Source organism: Lissotriton helveticus, chromosome 2_1 (assembly GCF_964261635.1).
Source record: "Lissotriton helveticus chromosome 2_1, aLisHel1.1, whole genome shotgun sequence".
Classification (NCBI taxonomy): domain Eukaryota; kingdom Metazoa; phylum Chordata; class Amphibia; order Caudata; family Salamandridae; genus Lissotriton; species Lissotriton helveticus.
In genome coordinates this window covers 647,165,175-647,181,611 of record NC_136059.1, presented here as the reverse complement: position 1 = coordinate 647,181,611, position 16,437 = coordinate 647,165,175, and the positions used below count along the sequence as shown (strand labels likewise).

Below are 16,437 nucleotides of genomic sequence, written 5' to 3'. Positions count from 1 at the left end.
GTCCAGGCAGGGGTACCATTCAAGTGTATTAGGCAGGTGATTGATGCTGATGGTAGATTCACAGTGGTAACGGGCAGCTTGATGGGCGAGGCATCACACTAGGAAGCATACACGTCCCCAATGTTGACCAGTCTACCTTCCTGGCACAGCTATCACAGAAACTAGCAGGGGAGTGAACGATCGCTCCCATCCTCCGCTTCCTGACGCCCCCACCCATAGGGTTGCAGAGGCCAGACGAGACTGGCAACAGCGTTAGGGACTGATGGACACCTGGAGGGCTCATCACCCTGGGGACCAAGACTACTCTTATTTTTCAGCTGTACATGAGCTGCACGTCTGGTTGGACGCAATACTGTGCTCTCCTGATGTCCACATGACGATTATGATGAGTGAGTACCTGGCTAGGACAACTTCTGATCATAACCCTCTCTTGGTGTCCCTGAACTGGGTTCGCCTTAGAACGGCGATCCCTAGGTGGCGTCGCCGCACGGAAGTGTTGGAAGACCAGGTCTTCTGAACTACCATAGGTACTGCCATAGAGGAATATTTTCAGCATAACATCAATACATCTTCTAATTTGCATTACGAGTGGGACGCATTCAAAGTAGTGATACGTGGACGGTGCATTGGAGAAGTGGTGGGAGTTCGCAGAACACTATTGAGTGAGGTGCAGCAGGCGGAGCAGCGACTCAGGGAGAAAGAAAGGGAGAGACCTGGCCGGAAGGATACAGAGGAAGAGCTGCTGAGTGCGATAGAAGAGTTGGCAACGCAAGTAGGCTGAGATGCTTTGATTACAGGACATATGTGACGCGAACACATGCTGAAAGGGATAAGTCTAGGCTGTTGCTAGCTTGGTTGGCAAATCCAGCTAGTAGAGGCACACCGATCCTTGAGCTACGGGAAGATGGGGGGATACGACACTATGGACAACAGGCCATTAACAAGAGGTTCCTGGATTACTACACTACTTTATATCGCAGCAGGTTAGACCCCAGAGAGCTGGAGGAAGGGGACTTCCTAGATATATATCTGCCTCAGATTGAGGCGGCGGATGCGGAGAACCTGGGTCGCCCAGTGGAGTTGGGAGAGGTCAGGGGGGCTATAAAGCGTATGGCCAAGTACAAAATGAATATGCTACTTACCAGTATGCATCTGTTCTTGGCATGTAGGGCTGCTGACATTCATATCTATAGCATAGATCGCCGCCTAGTGTCGGGTCCGGATGATTGCACATTGTTGTCCTGGAAGAGTCTTCGAAGTATCACGAGATAGGTGGCTCCTCCCCTGGACTACAGTGCGCATGGGCATCGACTCCATCCTCAGATTGTTTTTAGCCATTGCGGCAAAGATGGAGTGTAATAGCGTAAGCGATGGCCATGCTTAGGAGTAAATGCAAGAAAGTCTGCAGCCGCTACAGGCGCCGGGGAGGAGGGCGGGCGATATGAATGTCAGCAGCCCTACATGCCAAGAACAGATGCATACTGGTAAGTAGCATATTCAGTTCGAGGCATGTGGGCTGCTGAATTCATATCTATAGCATAGAATACATAGCAGTCCCTCCATCAACGGCGGCCGCCTGTGCCAGCTGCAGAAGTCTGAAAAAGTGTTTTAAGAACAGCCTGTCCTACAGCTGCCTGCTGTTTGGAGTGCACATCTACACAGTAATGTTTAGTAAATGTATGTGGTGTAGACCATGTGGCTGCTCTACAAATATCTTCCAAAGGAATATTACCCAGGGCCATGGAGGCCCCCAACTTGCGGGTGGAGTGGGCTCTGGGGGGGGACCGTTAAAGTGTGCTTAGCCTTGTGATAGCAAATCTGAATACACTTAACGATCCACCTGGCGATCCCTGCTTTGGAAATGGGGTTGCCTTTGTGCTGGGCTGAGAAGGCAACAAAGAGCTGCTGTGTCTTTCTAAAGTCCTTGGTCCTATCAATGTAGTACATCAACGCTCTTTTGACATCAAGAGTGTGGAGCATTCTTTCTGCTACTGTCTCAGGGTTCTGAAAGAATGCGGGCAGTTCGATGGTTTGATTGACATGAAACTGCGAAACCACCTTAGGAAGGAATTTACGGTTAGTGCGCAGCACCACCCTGTTGGAATGAATTTGAATAAATGGCTCTTGTACAGTGAGCGCATGTAGCTCACTAACACGGCGTAGAGATGTAATGGCAATGAGAAAAGCCACTTTCCATGTTAAGAACTGAATCTCACAGGAATGGAGAGGCTCAAAAGGTGGGCCCATCAACCTGGTGAGGACCACGTTGAGGTTCCACACAGGAGCTGGCGCGGTCCTGGGAGGGATAACCCGCTTCAGCCCTTCTAGGAAGGCTTTAATGGCAGGCACCCTGAAAACAGAGAGATGCTGCCTGTTTTGGAGATAAGCCGCTATAGCGGATAAGTGTATCCGAATGGAAGTCTATGCCAGATTGCATTTGTAAAGATGTAACAAATAGCAGATGATATTAGGAATGGATGCATCTAGCGGGTTGATGTTGTGTTCAGTACAGTAAATGACAAACCGCTTCCATTTAGCCGCATAGCAAGCTCTGGTAGTGGGCTTTCTTGCCTCCCGGATGATGTCCATGCATTCAGGAGGCAAATCAAGGTAGCCAAATTCTAAGACCTCAGGAGCCAGATCGCCAGATTGAGCTGTTGCGGATCTGTGTGCTAAATGTCGCCATGGTTCTGCGTCAAGAGCCTGGGTGTGAGGTGCAGCCTTTGATGCGGTACCACGGAGAGTTCTAGAAACGTGGTGTACCACGGTTGGCGTGCCCACGTTGGAGCAACCAGCATGAGTGTCATCGAGTGCTGCTTTAGCTTTCGTGCCACCAGCGGTATGAGAGGTGCTGGGGGAAAAGCGTACGCAAATCTGCCTGACCAGTTCATCCATATCGCATTGCCCTGCGACTGTGGGTGAGGGAACCTGGCGGCAAAGCTTTGGCATTTTGCGTTTTCCCTTGTGGCAAACAGGTCTATCTCTGGATGACCCCACTGCTGGAAGTACGGGCGGAGTACTGATGGATGTATCTCCCACTCGTGCATCTGGTGGCTGTACCTGCTGAGCAGATCCGCCATCTGATTGTCCTTGCCCGGGAGGTGTTCCGCCATGAGGAAGATGTTCCTCTGAATGGCCCACTTCCACATGCTCTGAGCCAGATGAGACAACTGTGGAGAGTGTGTACCTCCCTGCTTTTGGATGTAGTACATGGCCGTCATGTTGTCTGTCCGGATCAACACGACTTTGTTGCACAGATGTACTTTGAAGGACTTGAGTGCCATGAAGATTGCCTTCCGTTCTAGGTAGTTGATGTGAATCTTCCTTTGCTGCGTCGTCCATAGTCCCTGCACCGTGTAATGGAGCACATGAGCTCCCCATCCCTGGAGAGATGCGTCCGTCATCAGGATAATCTGTGGCACAGGCTCTTGGAACGGTCGGCCCTTGCAAAGGTTGTGTGGAGTCCACCAATGCAGAGACTTTTATGCCCGACCGGTCACAAACACTAGGTCGTTCAACTGTCCTTGAGCCTGAGTCCACTGATGTGCCAAGCATTCTTGGAGCGGACGCATATGCAACCGTGCGTGCGGGACTATGAAGATGCAGGAGGCCATCATGCCTATCAACTGCATGAACACTCTTGCTGGAAGTGAGTGTTGCGGTCTGAACTTTCGGATTAGCGACTGGATGTTGTCGATCCTCACTGAATTTGGCTGAGCCGGGGCTGCCAGAGTATCTATCGTCGCGCCCAAATACTGCCGCACATGGGCTGGCTGAAGGTGCGACTTCGGATAGTTCAGTGAGAAGCCCAGACCGTGAAGAAGGTGAATGGTGTGGGACATATCGGCGGCGCACTGCTGGGCTGACCTTGTCTGAATCAGCCAGTCGTCCAGATAAGGATAGACATGGACGTTTTGTCTCCTGAGGTGCGCCGCCACTGTCGCCAGACATTTTGTGAACACTCTGGGGGCTGTGGTCACCCCGAAAGGAAGGACCTTGAATTGGTAATGCCGATTCTGAATGGTGAACCTGAGGTATTTCCTGTGGGATAGATGGAGTGGGATGTGAAAGTAAGCATCCTTGAGATCCAAGGTTGCGAGGCAGTCTCCCTGATTGAGCAATGGAAGAACCTGCTGCAGTGTTAGCATGTGGAAGTGTTCTGAGAGAATGTACCGGTTTAGGGGCCTTAGGTCCAGAATAGGTCTGAGGGACCGTCCTTCTTTGGGATTAAGAAGTACAGGGAATACACCCCTGTGCCTTCTTCCTCCACTGGCACAAGCTCTATTGCGCCTTTTTGCAGCATGGCAAGAACCTCATGCTGCAATAAGTGCAAATGCTCTGTGGACATAGGACGGTGTCTTGGTGGTATGTTGGGTGGAGTGGATGTTAGCTCCAAACAATAGCCGAACTGGATAAGTTTCCTGACCCACCTGTCTGTGGTGATGGATTTCCAGACTGGCAGGAACTGCTGGAGTCTCCCCCCCCCCCCCGACAGGTGTTGGATGGTCGGGGGGCAGTGACAGGGAGTCACTGTTTGCTGGGGGCGGAGGAACGGGAGTTGTTGTTGCCCCTGCCTCTGCCCTTGGCGCTGTTGCCGCGGTATCCTCCCCTACTCTGCTTGGTGTAAGAGGATTGCGCACCACCCTTGTTGAATTGTGTGTTCTGTGACATTTGGCCCCTGGAAACACCTCTATTGCCTGAGCGACGAAAAGTGCTCCCCCGAAACTGCTGGACTTGAGTGCCCCCATGGACTTGGCAGTCTCGGTATCTTTCTTTATTTTTTCCAGGGTGGTATCCACCTCAGGACCAAATAATCTGTCAGGGTTTACCGGCTGGTTAAGGATGGTAGTTTGTATTTCCGGCTTAAACCCGGAGATCCTAAGCTATGCTTGACGTCTTAGCATTACACTGGTGTTAATCGCCCTGGCAGCAGTGTCCGCAACATCTAGTGCACATTTGATGGAAGCGTTCGAGATGAGCTTCCCTTCTTGGATAAGCACTCCCCTGCCTCTTTATATTGATCTGGTAGATGCTGCAACAGGGTCTCTAGAGTGTCGTAGTGTGCCCTGTCGTATCTAGCCAAGAGTGCCTGCGTGTTAGAGATACGCCAGATATTGGCCGCCTGAGCTGCTACTCTCTTTCCCGATGCCTCCAGCACTTTAGACTCTTTGTCTGGGGGAGGAGCTTCACCGGTGGTCTGCGAATTCGCCCTCTTGCGGGCATTAGAAACTACCAAAGAGTCCAATGGCAACTGGCCCTTGATGTAGGTAGGATCGCCAGGTGCCGGTCTGTATTTTTTCTCAATTCTAGGGTTGACTACCCTTGACCGTGTGGGTTCCTTAAAAATGTCCGCAGCATGCTTAAGGACCCCCTTCAGCATTGGAAGAGTCTTTACAGTTTTTTCAGCAGTTGAGAAAGTGTCAAAGAGGAAGTCCACCTCCACAGGGTCAGCATGCATTTCCACGTCGTGGTTTTTAGCTGCCCTCTCAATTAAGGCATTAAAAGCCGCAGAATCCTCAGTGGGAGAGGTCTTGACGTTGTACACCTGAGGGTCCTGGACAGTGTGCTGATCCCCTTGGTCACCTGCCCCAGCCCATGAGTCCTGTTGTTCATCAGGCTCTGTGTTGGCAGGAAAATTGTAGTCCTCGTCCTGTTCCCCTGCATCCTCTCCATCAGAGTAAGTGGGTGAGGGTGTTGCAATTCTTAGAGTCTGACGAACTATTGGTTCGACCAAGACCGGTGATTCTGGAGCAGGCCTCTTGCGCTTTAGAGGAATTGTGTATGACTCCAAAGGCTGCGATGCCGTGATTTTCCTTTTATAAAGCGTAAGCTTCTCGGTGTCGGCATCGATGAAATGCTCTGACTGCTCTTCTAGTAAGGGTGGCCGATGCATCAAACTCCCAGCCGGGTGAGTCGGCTTCGACACCACAGAGTCCTTGGGCACCGAGCGCGGTGCGAAGGCCTTCGGCGCCACCTTCAGCGGCAACGTGAAGAGGATCGGCGTCCAAGTCTTTGGCGTCGGGACAGCTTGCTTCGGGGTTGCAGGTGTCTTAGGTTCCGACGCTGAAGCCTTGTCCCTAATTCGCTTGAGGGAGTCCGAGACCTGCTTCGTAAAGGAAGCGGACGGCTTCGTCGACCCGACAGTTGACCTCGGTCCACCCCCAGGGGAAGACCCGAGCGTCGATGACTTTGGCTTCTCCGATCGAGGCGTAGGAGCATCCTCTTTAGGGGCGCTACGATCCCTGTCCTTGGCCGCAGACGTTGGCGCCGACGGTCTCGGATCGGTACATATATGAGGGGTCCCCGTAAGAGAGGAAAGTGTATTGTAGACAACATACACTGGAATTATATAAAAGCAAATACAATTCTTTTTGCGATTGGTAATTTTATTTATTACCCAATGCTCAGTGATTGCCGATTGACAATATTTAATCACATCAATTCATAGATAGTAAGGCCCCAAGGGGAGGAAAGGGAGGGAAGTGGTGCTCGGGGAGGTGTTAGATTGAGGAAAAGTGACACAGTATCAAAAAGGTAACCAAAGTAATACCAAATTGCAGACATAGGTCAGAACAAATATGATACAAAAGCCAAAATACAAGGCAAATTACAAAATTGTTCATAAAAGTGAAATTCGACGGTCACATCTAATTATTAGATAAATTGGGGGTGTGCCGGAATTTCAACAAAGGGAAAACAAGTCGACGTTTCGACCCCTAACAGTAGGCCAATTGAAGTCCTTTCACGGGGTCTTCATCAGGACGTCACAAAGGGAGAAGGGACGATGGGGCAATTCTGTATAGAAATTTTTGGGAGAATATGTTTTAGTGTATATCACATAAATGACATAAAAAAGAGAAATAATTATCATACAGTTAATTACCATGGAGTACGGCCCAGCCGGGCTCTGTACGTGGAGAGACGTGCCACGCTGACCGTCGTGGTCAGTCTAATGGAGTGGAAACCTCAAAATAAAGAGGAGAGAAGATAATCAATAGGGTTCAAAGGATGAAAGCCTGGTTTGAAAACCAATTGTATACTACAAATATTGAAACTACTGTTAACAAATTCTACTCAAGGCTTTAATGTCAGTAAAAATCACATCGTGATTGTTCCTGGGGGTATATAACCCCGACATCAGACCATCAAGGATTTTTAAAAAGTACCTCTAGGTCAATATTGTTCAAAACGTCTGGGGTCCCAGGTGTTTGAAAAACGCGGCAGGGACAGATTCAATTTCTGGTTGTGAAGTAATTCTCTGAGGAATTGTGTATGACTCCAAAGGCTGCGATGCCGTGATTTTCCTTTTATAAAGCGTAAGCTTCCCGGTGTCGGCATCGATGAAATGCTCTGACTGCTCTTCTAGTAAGGGTGGCCGATGCATCAAACTCCCAGCCGGGTGAGTCGGCTTCGACACCACAGAGTCCTTGGGCACCGAGCGCGGTGCGAAGGCCTTCGGCGCCACCTTCAGCGGCAACGTGAAGAGGATCGGCGTCCAAGTCTTTGGCGTCGGGACAGCTTGCTTCGGGGTGGCAGGTGTCTTAGGTTCCTACGCTGAAGCCTTGTCCCTAATTCGCTTGAGGGAGTCCGAGACCTGCTTCGTAAAGGAAGCGGACGGCTTCGTCGACCCGACAGTTGACCTCGGTCCACCCCCAGGGGATGACCCGAGCGTCGATGACTTTGGCTTCTCCGATCGAGGCGTAGGAGCATCCTCTTTAGGGGCGCTACGATCCCTGTCCTTGGCCGCAGACGTTGGCGCCGACGGTCTCGGATCGGCGGCCTTGACTACTGGCGTCGGGGTTCCGGTCTTCGGCTCGACGCCTTTGCCTGACTTCGGCTCGACGGCCTTTTTGGACTTCGGCTCGACGGCCTTGCTTGACTCCGAGTCGACGGCCTTTTTTGTTTTCGGCTCGACGACCTTGACCACTTTCGGCACCTTGACCGGGTCGACAGCTTTCTTCGGCTTCAATTGCCCCGACACCTCGGAAGACGATGGCGTCGATGGGGGAGCAGACGTCGTCGGTTTCGATGGCGCCTCGACCATTTTTGTTTTTGTCGACACCGATGGTTTCAGTTTCGGTTTCGACAATGGCGGCTCCGCCGAAGTGTCCGTAGCGGGGCCGTGGATTCTGGAATAAGGTCTTGGGTAAGGCCATGTGGCGATCCCTCGACCTGAGCCTTTGTAATTGTTCGAACGGGGCATAGCTCTTCCTCTGAGCTATCTTCCATGGCCCCATAGGCCTCATCGTCGTCTCCTACCTCGTCGACGACTTCTACGTCAAGGCCTTCGACATCCGCTTTGTAGTCGTATTCGATGTCCACCGTTGGAGGTGAAATCTGCATCTGAACCTGTTGTCCGTCTGCTTCATCGTTGTCGAAGATGTCCACCGGTGCCGGAGCCGAGCCTCGAGGCGCGCCACGCGCCGAAGCTGAATCGTTTTCTTTTAACGAAACCTGGAACAGGCCATACAGCTGGCTTCGTCGTGGTCCGGCGACAGGCACTTATTGCACACTGGATGGACGTCAATGTGGGGATACTTCGATCCGCACACGGGACACTTCTTGAACGGACTCCGTTCCATGCCGTCGAAAGTCTTGCTGCGTCGACTGGGCCTCGATCACCGAAGAGTCACACGACTCCCTGGATATCCGACTCGAACAGAGTTGGAACTGAACCGGGGACCGAACGCAAACAATATCGACGGTTCGAAAAAGGCCTTCTGGCCTCGAAAAAGTTTATGTTTATTCCGAACTGGAGATAACGAAATTACATCCGAACCCAATGGCGGAAAAAAACAATCTGAGGATGGAGTCGATGCCCATGCGCGCTGTAGTCCAGGGGAGGAGCCACCTATCTCGTGATACTTCGAAGACTCTTCCAGGACAACAATGTGCAATCATCCGGACCCAACACTAGGCGGCGAGCTATGCTATAGATATGAATTCAGCAGCCCACATGCCTCGAACCACCGGGTACTGCTGGGTTGCAGTTTGAGTTCTATGTTACATATATAGATCAGCTGGCCCCACAACTGGTGACTCTTTATATTGGGTCGAAACAAATTGGATATTTACCTAGCTCGACAAGGGAGGCAGTGATCGTACCACTACTTAAACCGGGCAAGCCGGAGAGGGATCGCACAGCATATCGCCCCCTGGCGATGTTAAATATTTACTACAAGATTTTGAGCAATATCTTGGCCAGCCGTCTGATGGCACACATGACAACTCTGGTACATGGGGACCAGGCTGGGTTCATTCCTACCCGGAACACGGCCATGAATATACGGCGACTGTGCCAATTGCTACACGAGACGGCGGTGGAGGGAGAGGAGGCATGTCTGCTATCGATCGACATTGAAAAAGCCTTTGATAGTTTTGAGTGGCCATATCTGTTTAGGGTTTTGAGGGCGTTTGAATTAGGTGAAGGATTTGTGGCCTGGACGAAGATTCTCTATAATCGCTCGACGGCCAGGATTCGAACACGGGGGGGGATGGGTGGGGGACAATCTCCGCGGCTTGTGATGTAGGCGGGGGGGACCAGGCAGGGCTGCCTGCTGTCTCCCCTCCTGTTCGCCCAGGTAATGGAGCCCCTAGCCGTCCGTGCACTACAGGGGCTTAGAGGGGATGGGTCAGATGCACTACATTGCTCTATATGCTGATGATTTGTTAATGTTCCTTGCCAATGCTGCCAATGAGTTACCGAGTACTCGGGAATTACTGGAGAGTCTGGGGCGAGTGGCAGGGCTCAAAGTCAATTGGACTAAGACTTGTCTATTTCCGGTACGAGAGGGTGGCTGCGAACCTCCAGAGGGGCTAGATGTGCGTTGGGAAGGCAGATGCTTACCTTACCTAGAGGTCAGAATTGATCATGAGGCTGCTGACTTATTTGAGGGCAATGTAGGGCGGGCTCTTAGAACTACCAAGAGTAATCTTGATTTCTGGGGTTCTCTGCCTCTGTCGGTTGCGGGACGAGTGGCATTGCTAAAAATTATATCTCTGCCTCGCCTGCTTTACTACTTCGGTACACTACCACTGTGGGTGCCTGGGAAATACTTTGCCCAATTACGATCAATGATTACGAGTTTTATGTGGGGCTCAGCGAGGTGTAGAGTGGCTTTGACTACCATGATGCGCCCCAGACAGGAAGGGGGCATTGCAGAACCTGATTTTGAGGCATATTATCACAGGGCCAAATTCCAGTGGTTCGTGCAGTGGCTGGTGGGGAAGCTGGAAGTAGAGGTGGACCAGAGAGGCGAGAACTTGAGGCTTCGCCATCTGACTAGGATTTTGTTCCAGCTTCCGATGCGCGAAAGAGGTGCCCAGAGATTTATGGGAGCTGCGACAATGCTGGAGTAGGGTCCTACGACGAAATAAAGCAGGCCCTGCATATGCGCCTGAGATTCCAATGTGGCTCTGTGAGGAGCTGCCTCATGGGGGGCACTGGCAGAGATTGCGGGAGTGTGACGAACTGGGGATCTCCACCATTGGGGATCTGTACGAGAATGGCACTCTCTTACAGTTTCAGGACCTCATGGAGAGGCATGAACTGCCTGCCCAGGATTTCCTCTTGCATGCGGCATTGAGAGCTGCTGTGCGTCGGCATTGGAAAAAGAGAATGGAGGAGCCACAGACCTTCCTCCCTTACCAGTATGTGGTCGTCCCTGCGGGTATGATTAAGGCGGTGACTTGCCTGTACAGGAGACTGACAAAGGGGTCCGGAGCCCCCTTAGAGGGGTTGCGCATCAAATAAGAGGCGGACCTGGCGTTGCCAATAGATGCAAGGCCATGGGAGATGCTGCTGGAGCGAGCATGGAAATGCTCCCGGAATGCGAGATTCCAGCTCATACAATTTTATGTGTTTCATCGGGCGTATCTTACCCCTCACAAAATCAACGAATTTTTAGGCTCCCGCACCGCTTGCCCATGATGCAGGCTGGAAAAGGCAGCGTTCCTACACATGTTCTGGGATTGCCCACTACTCCGCAGGTTCTGGGAGGAGGTCCTGACCAGGCTGCAGTTAACCCCCGGGGTTTGCCTGTTACACTGGTTCCCCCACAATGCCGTAATAAAACCACCAGCAAATTTCTGGACTTGGGCTTAGTCCTAGCTAAAAGGGAAATTACTAGCCGTTGGAAGGCGACCACTGCCCCCAACACTGCGCGATGGCTGCGGGAACTCATAAAGTGGGCAGACTGCGAGGGGTCCCTCCGGCTTCAGATTGCTCGGAGAACTGACAATGATAAATTACTGGACACGGCGAGGGCCTGGGTGGTGATGGTGGATCTTTTTAAAGCCCCGACTGACGACGACGACGGATCTCTCTGGAAGTGAGGGACCCCCTTCCTTATATGGGAACACAACCATAGGAGTACGGGTGGGGAAGACGTGTGCATCCTTCTGGATGGGACATTGATTACAGCCATAGGGAATCCAACGAAGTGTCAGGAAAGCATTTTGTGCAACGAGTGTGCTGTTAGAGAGAGCGACATGTCTGAGGGAAGGTGGAGGAGGGGCTAATGGGGGACTAGGGAAGGGAGGGAATAGGTTGGGGGGGGTCTTTTTGGTTGGCTTGTAAGACTGATTGTTGAAGACAATGTAAGCATACTCCTAGGGTAGCATGGATTGGCCCTTAGGGCTGCATCACAAATCGGAATAGATAAATCTCCTGCAACCGATGAACAATTCTCCTTGTGAGACCGAAGATGAAGAGGTGTACGATCTAGCACGATGCAGGACTCTGATTTGCTGTATGCCCGCGGTGTTGCTTGACTGTGCGACTGCACATGTTGTCCATGAGCACATGTGAATGTTGTACTTAATTAATAAAATCTGTTTAAAAAAAAAAATGAGCTGGCTCAGGCGAGATCTATAAACCGCCCTTTCAAAATGGCGGTTAAAGCAGGATGCGGGTGTCATGCACCTCCCAACACACTAGTGCTTACAAGGAAATCAAACGATGTCAGTTTCCGTCTCGTTTGGCTGCACGAACGTACTGACAGGCAGGCTTTATAGCCCAGCAACGGGGAGGTGAGGGGGTGTGGTCTAAAGCGCTCCTTGGCGATTTTAAAAGCAAAAAGGTAAGGGCTAACAATGAGAGAACTGGGGCCCAGCAACCCCCGTTGTGCTCTCCTGTAGAACACAACTACTGTAACCTATAAACTGTCAACTACTACAACTCATTTTTAAAATGTAATGCCCTGCCCCAGCAGCAACACTCATTCTATAAAGATACTTGTAATAAATTACTTTAAAAAAAATCCAAGATACTAGAGGAACTCATGAACCCAGAGAAATAAGATTGAAACATGGTGCTGGCCCTTATGATCAGGCAAATACATGCCTACAAATACTGACAGGCTATAAAACAAGTTACTTAAAGATCATCCTTGTTGTCGGAGAAATCACAAATCTAAACATCAATTGGAGGTACATTCATGTTTTTATGCCCGTCTTTATCTTGACCTGGTGTTTATAACAATCAAATCTCAGTCAGCTTAGTTCAAAAATCCTAACTACTCAAAGCCCTCACTAATATTACATTTGAAGACATTTGAATGTATGTTGCCATATTCTATACTGTATTCTTTTTATTGTTTTTAGCATTCAAAAATGAATCCTAGCAATCAGAGTCTACCCTGAGCTTTTAATATTTCAGTATTGAAATTGGCAGACATTGAAGCAATCAATGCTGTTGTAAAACAATAGGATGGAAACAACCATTTTGTACATTCCCTATACATTTACCAAGAGAAAACATTCAACATATTTTTGGGTCATTAGAAATGAGCTACACATATATCACTTTAGGAAAAGAGCACAACAAATATGCTATCATATTTTAAGCTTTTCAATAGACACAAAACTAAAACTGGCAAGGCAATTAAATACCTCTTTAAACTCACTGTACTCTTCTTCTGGCATGATTTTCTCCATAGAATATCGTGCTCTGACACGCAAGGAACCTGGTTCTATACCTTTTAATGGTATGTGGGAACTGAGCTGAAACCACTCATCTGTTGCATGTCCTTTCTGCAGTCGACTTAACTGGCATCGCATAAATACTTTGAAACAAAAACAAGCAGGGCATTTAGAAGAAGAGACAAAGCTTGTGAATGCCAAAATGTATTATATGAAATTACGAAAAACATTGTGTTTTCTTCACAAAGAATGCTAATAGGTTTTAGTAGGAAGCTGGATCTTTATATAGTATACCAAAAAGAGGTATACTGTGCAAAGAGTCAAAGTATCCCTTAGAAGTAGACAGGGGCTTGACTGAGCAATCCCAAAGTGCCCTCTTAGGGGGTGGTGTGGTCGAGCAGCCTAAGGCTTATCACAGAGAAGAGTTAGGCATCTGCAATACACAGTCAATAAATGATGCACTCAACTCAATAAGGAAGTCCACACCAATTTATAAAAATAACGTGTATCTTTACATAATATTTGACACCAAAATCATTACAATCCGGTAAGTACGTTTCAAGATAGAAATACTTTTAGTTCACAAAAGTCGATCTGGCAATTTCCAGAGTTGGCAATGTTATCCTACAGAGGAAAAACAAATAATGCATACAGCTATTTCACAGTGACTTATAGAACCAATCTCTTGGTCTTAAGGTGAGTGGAGGGAAAGGGCCAAGCAGCACCAAGGGGTCATACACGCTGCACTGTGGCGGCCGGTGGCAGAGGCGGCATACAGCCTTGGGTGCCCAATGTTAAGTCAATAGGGATCGGTACCGTCGGAAAGAGGTTGCGGGTTTGGATTGGGAGGCTAGTCAGTTTGAACCAACAGAGGATCTGAGATCTCATGATGCTCGGGAACATGAGGACACCTTTGGTCCACTTCTACTCGGCCAGGGGCGATGGGTGCAGAGGTGTCTCAAAGCATTGGGTTTTTCTCAGGAGAGTCACTCGCAGTCAGGGAGGGCTGCACAAAGAGGCTGAAGGCAGTGTTGAGGAGTCCCTCCTGGCGAACCAAGGGTGGGCTTCTTCGCTGTTCCTGCTAAACAAGCCCTAGTGCCAGTGCTTTTTCCCTAAAAACTACAACATGCTCATTAGTACCCCAATTGGCAAGGAATTTAGCACTCTTGAAGTGTTTGGTAAATGGTACCTATTGTACCCAGGGCATGGGTACTACAGAGGGTCCTTCAGCATGCATTATGCCACCCACATGGAACCACAAAAAACTGCATGCAGACTGCCACTCCAGGATGTGTGGGAGGGCACAAGCCCTTCTGAAAACACGACATTACACACATTCTGTGTGCAATGCCCAAGCACACTGCAGTTCTCATACATATGTCACCCCTACAGCAGGGATTTCAGCCCTAAGATGGTGCATTATATACATGTGAAGACTGTAGAAAGCTGGCTTTCTATATAGTGTACCAAAATGAGGTATACTGTGCAGAAAGTGCAGGCGTACCTCACTGGTTTACAGGGGCTTGCTTTAACAATCCCAAAGAGCTTTATTTTGTGGTAGGGTGGTCACGCAGCTTTAGGCGTATCAGAGGAGGATGTTGAGCATTTGTTGTACACACAGAGTCAAACAAGACAAACATTCAAGAAGAAATTTGAGAGCAATTTATAAATATAGCACAGATTTTTATATTAAATTAGACACCAAGATCCTCAGAATCAGGTAAGTACTTTGAGTTTTTCACACAAAAACAGTAGAATAGCAAATGCTATTAAATTTGAGGCATGAGCCTTGCACGTGGTAGTGTTATCCTACAGGAGAGGCACACACTGCATAAGTATAATTGCAAATGGTTGTTAGGATTGATCTACTGGACTTAAGGTGCTTAGGGACCAAGATCCATAGAACCACTAGAAGTTTGTTTTTACCTGACCTAGTGTGCCCGGGTGCAGAGGTGCTGCTCGCGATGGTAGGCTCATGCACTACATGGTAAAGTCAATGAAGAAGCCGGTAACAAGAAAAAGGCTGCAAGTGGGGACTTGGGGACAAGTCCGGCAGAACCCAAAGGGGTTTCGGCTCTGGAGGGTCTGTTAGGAGCAAGGAGGCACTTTCAGTTGGCTCGAACTTGGGCTGTGGGACTCCGGTGCAGAGGTGTTTTGTCCGACGAGTTGCTTGCATTCGAGGGTTTCACTTCTTGGGGTTAACATGGTAATGTGAAAAAACAGAACAGGGCCACTCTCGGTGCTGGCCTCGGTAATGCGGACGTCCCTCGTCGTCAGGTGAGTCTTGGCAGGGTCGGTAACCGGACAGGACACTTAACAAGCCTTGGCTGCTGAAAGTGCTCCAGTACCCAGGGTATTTGTGCTGTGGGCAGCACTTAATTGGGCTGGTTGCTGTAGGTTAGGCCAACCCGCAACAGGTTTTGGGGACCAGCACTTATTTTCGCTCATCGGATTTTCACCCAGAGCAAGAGAGAAAAATGCAAATGAGTAACCTGTTTGGTGCAAGCAGTACCTCCCTGGTGCGGCGCACGTGAATTGGCCTTCATCAGGGAGGGCCCCATTCAATCCTCCAGTGCAAAGCACCGGAGATTGTTTTTTCTAGCATTTCCCCTGGGGGAGACACAGAAGGCTTTCCGAGTCTCCCCCGCACCTCCCTCCCGCCCATCTGTGACGTCAGCGTGCTGCGAGGCGCTCTGATGCACAAGTTACTACTTGTGTAACGATATATCTGTAAGAGACATTAGTTAGTATTAGATTCCTTACCTTAGAATATCCCCAGGCGTCAGACTGGATCCGGACATTTTTTCGTAGCAGTACCCTTGCGCGTCAGTAGGCGCCGTCTGCGGCTCCGCGTCCGTCGTCGGCGTCGTGGGCGCCGTGATGACGTCGTCGGAGTACTTAGACGCCGCCTCCGCGTGCTGACGTCAGTTCTTAGACACAGCTTTTCCGCGCCAGAAACGCAGAGCCATGTTAAAAACCAACACTGGTGCCATTGAAACTAGGGCCCTGAAAGGGGGTAACCCTAACCCTAGATATCGGTTCGCAGAACGGGGAGGATGGGTGGGTCGGAAAGGAATCTAATACTAACTAATGTCTCTTACAGATATATCGTTACACAAGTAGTAACTTGTGCATCTGAAAGAGACACGGTAGTATTAGATTCCTTACCTTAGAATAGATACCCCAGCAATACCAACACCGGTGGTGGGTCTGCGAACCAATAATCACACCAGAAAGTTCTGGAGGACAGAACGGCCAAAGAAGCCATCCCTCCGGACTTGGCTGTCCAGGCAGTAGCGTCTTGCAAACGTGTGCAGCGATGCCCACGTAGCTGCCTGACAGATGTCTTGTAAGGGCACTCCACTGCCCAGGGCAGTGGTAGTCGCCGTGGCTCGGGTAGAATGAGCCCGCAATCCAGCAGGAGGCTCCTTTCTAGCCAAGGAGTAGCATGCCTGGATACACAGGATGATCCACCGGGAGATGGTCCTCTTGTGCACCGCTTTCCCCTTCTTCGCG

At 49.9% G+C, this 16,437-nt stretch overlaps 1 protein-coding gene across 2 annotated transcripts in view; it reads right to left on the bottom strand.

Annotated features, from left to right (window-relative positions):
- The window catches only part of RASA1 (RAS p21 protein activator 1), a 1,157,575-nt gene that overhangs the window by 557,803 nt on the left and 583,335 nt on the right, over nucleotides 1-16,437 (bottom strand). For both annotated transcript variants that reach the window (XM_078675333.1, XM_078675334.1), the window contains exon 16: nucleotides 12,892-13,064. In XM_078675333.1, the coding sequence (XP_078531459.1) occupies nucleotides 12,892-13,064 (173 nt within the window). The remainder of the gene's footprint in view (nucleotides 1-12,891; nucleotides 13,065-16,437) is intronic.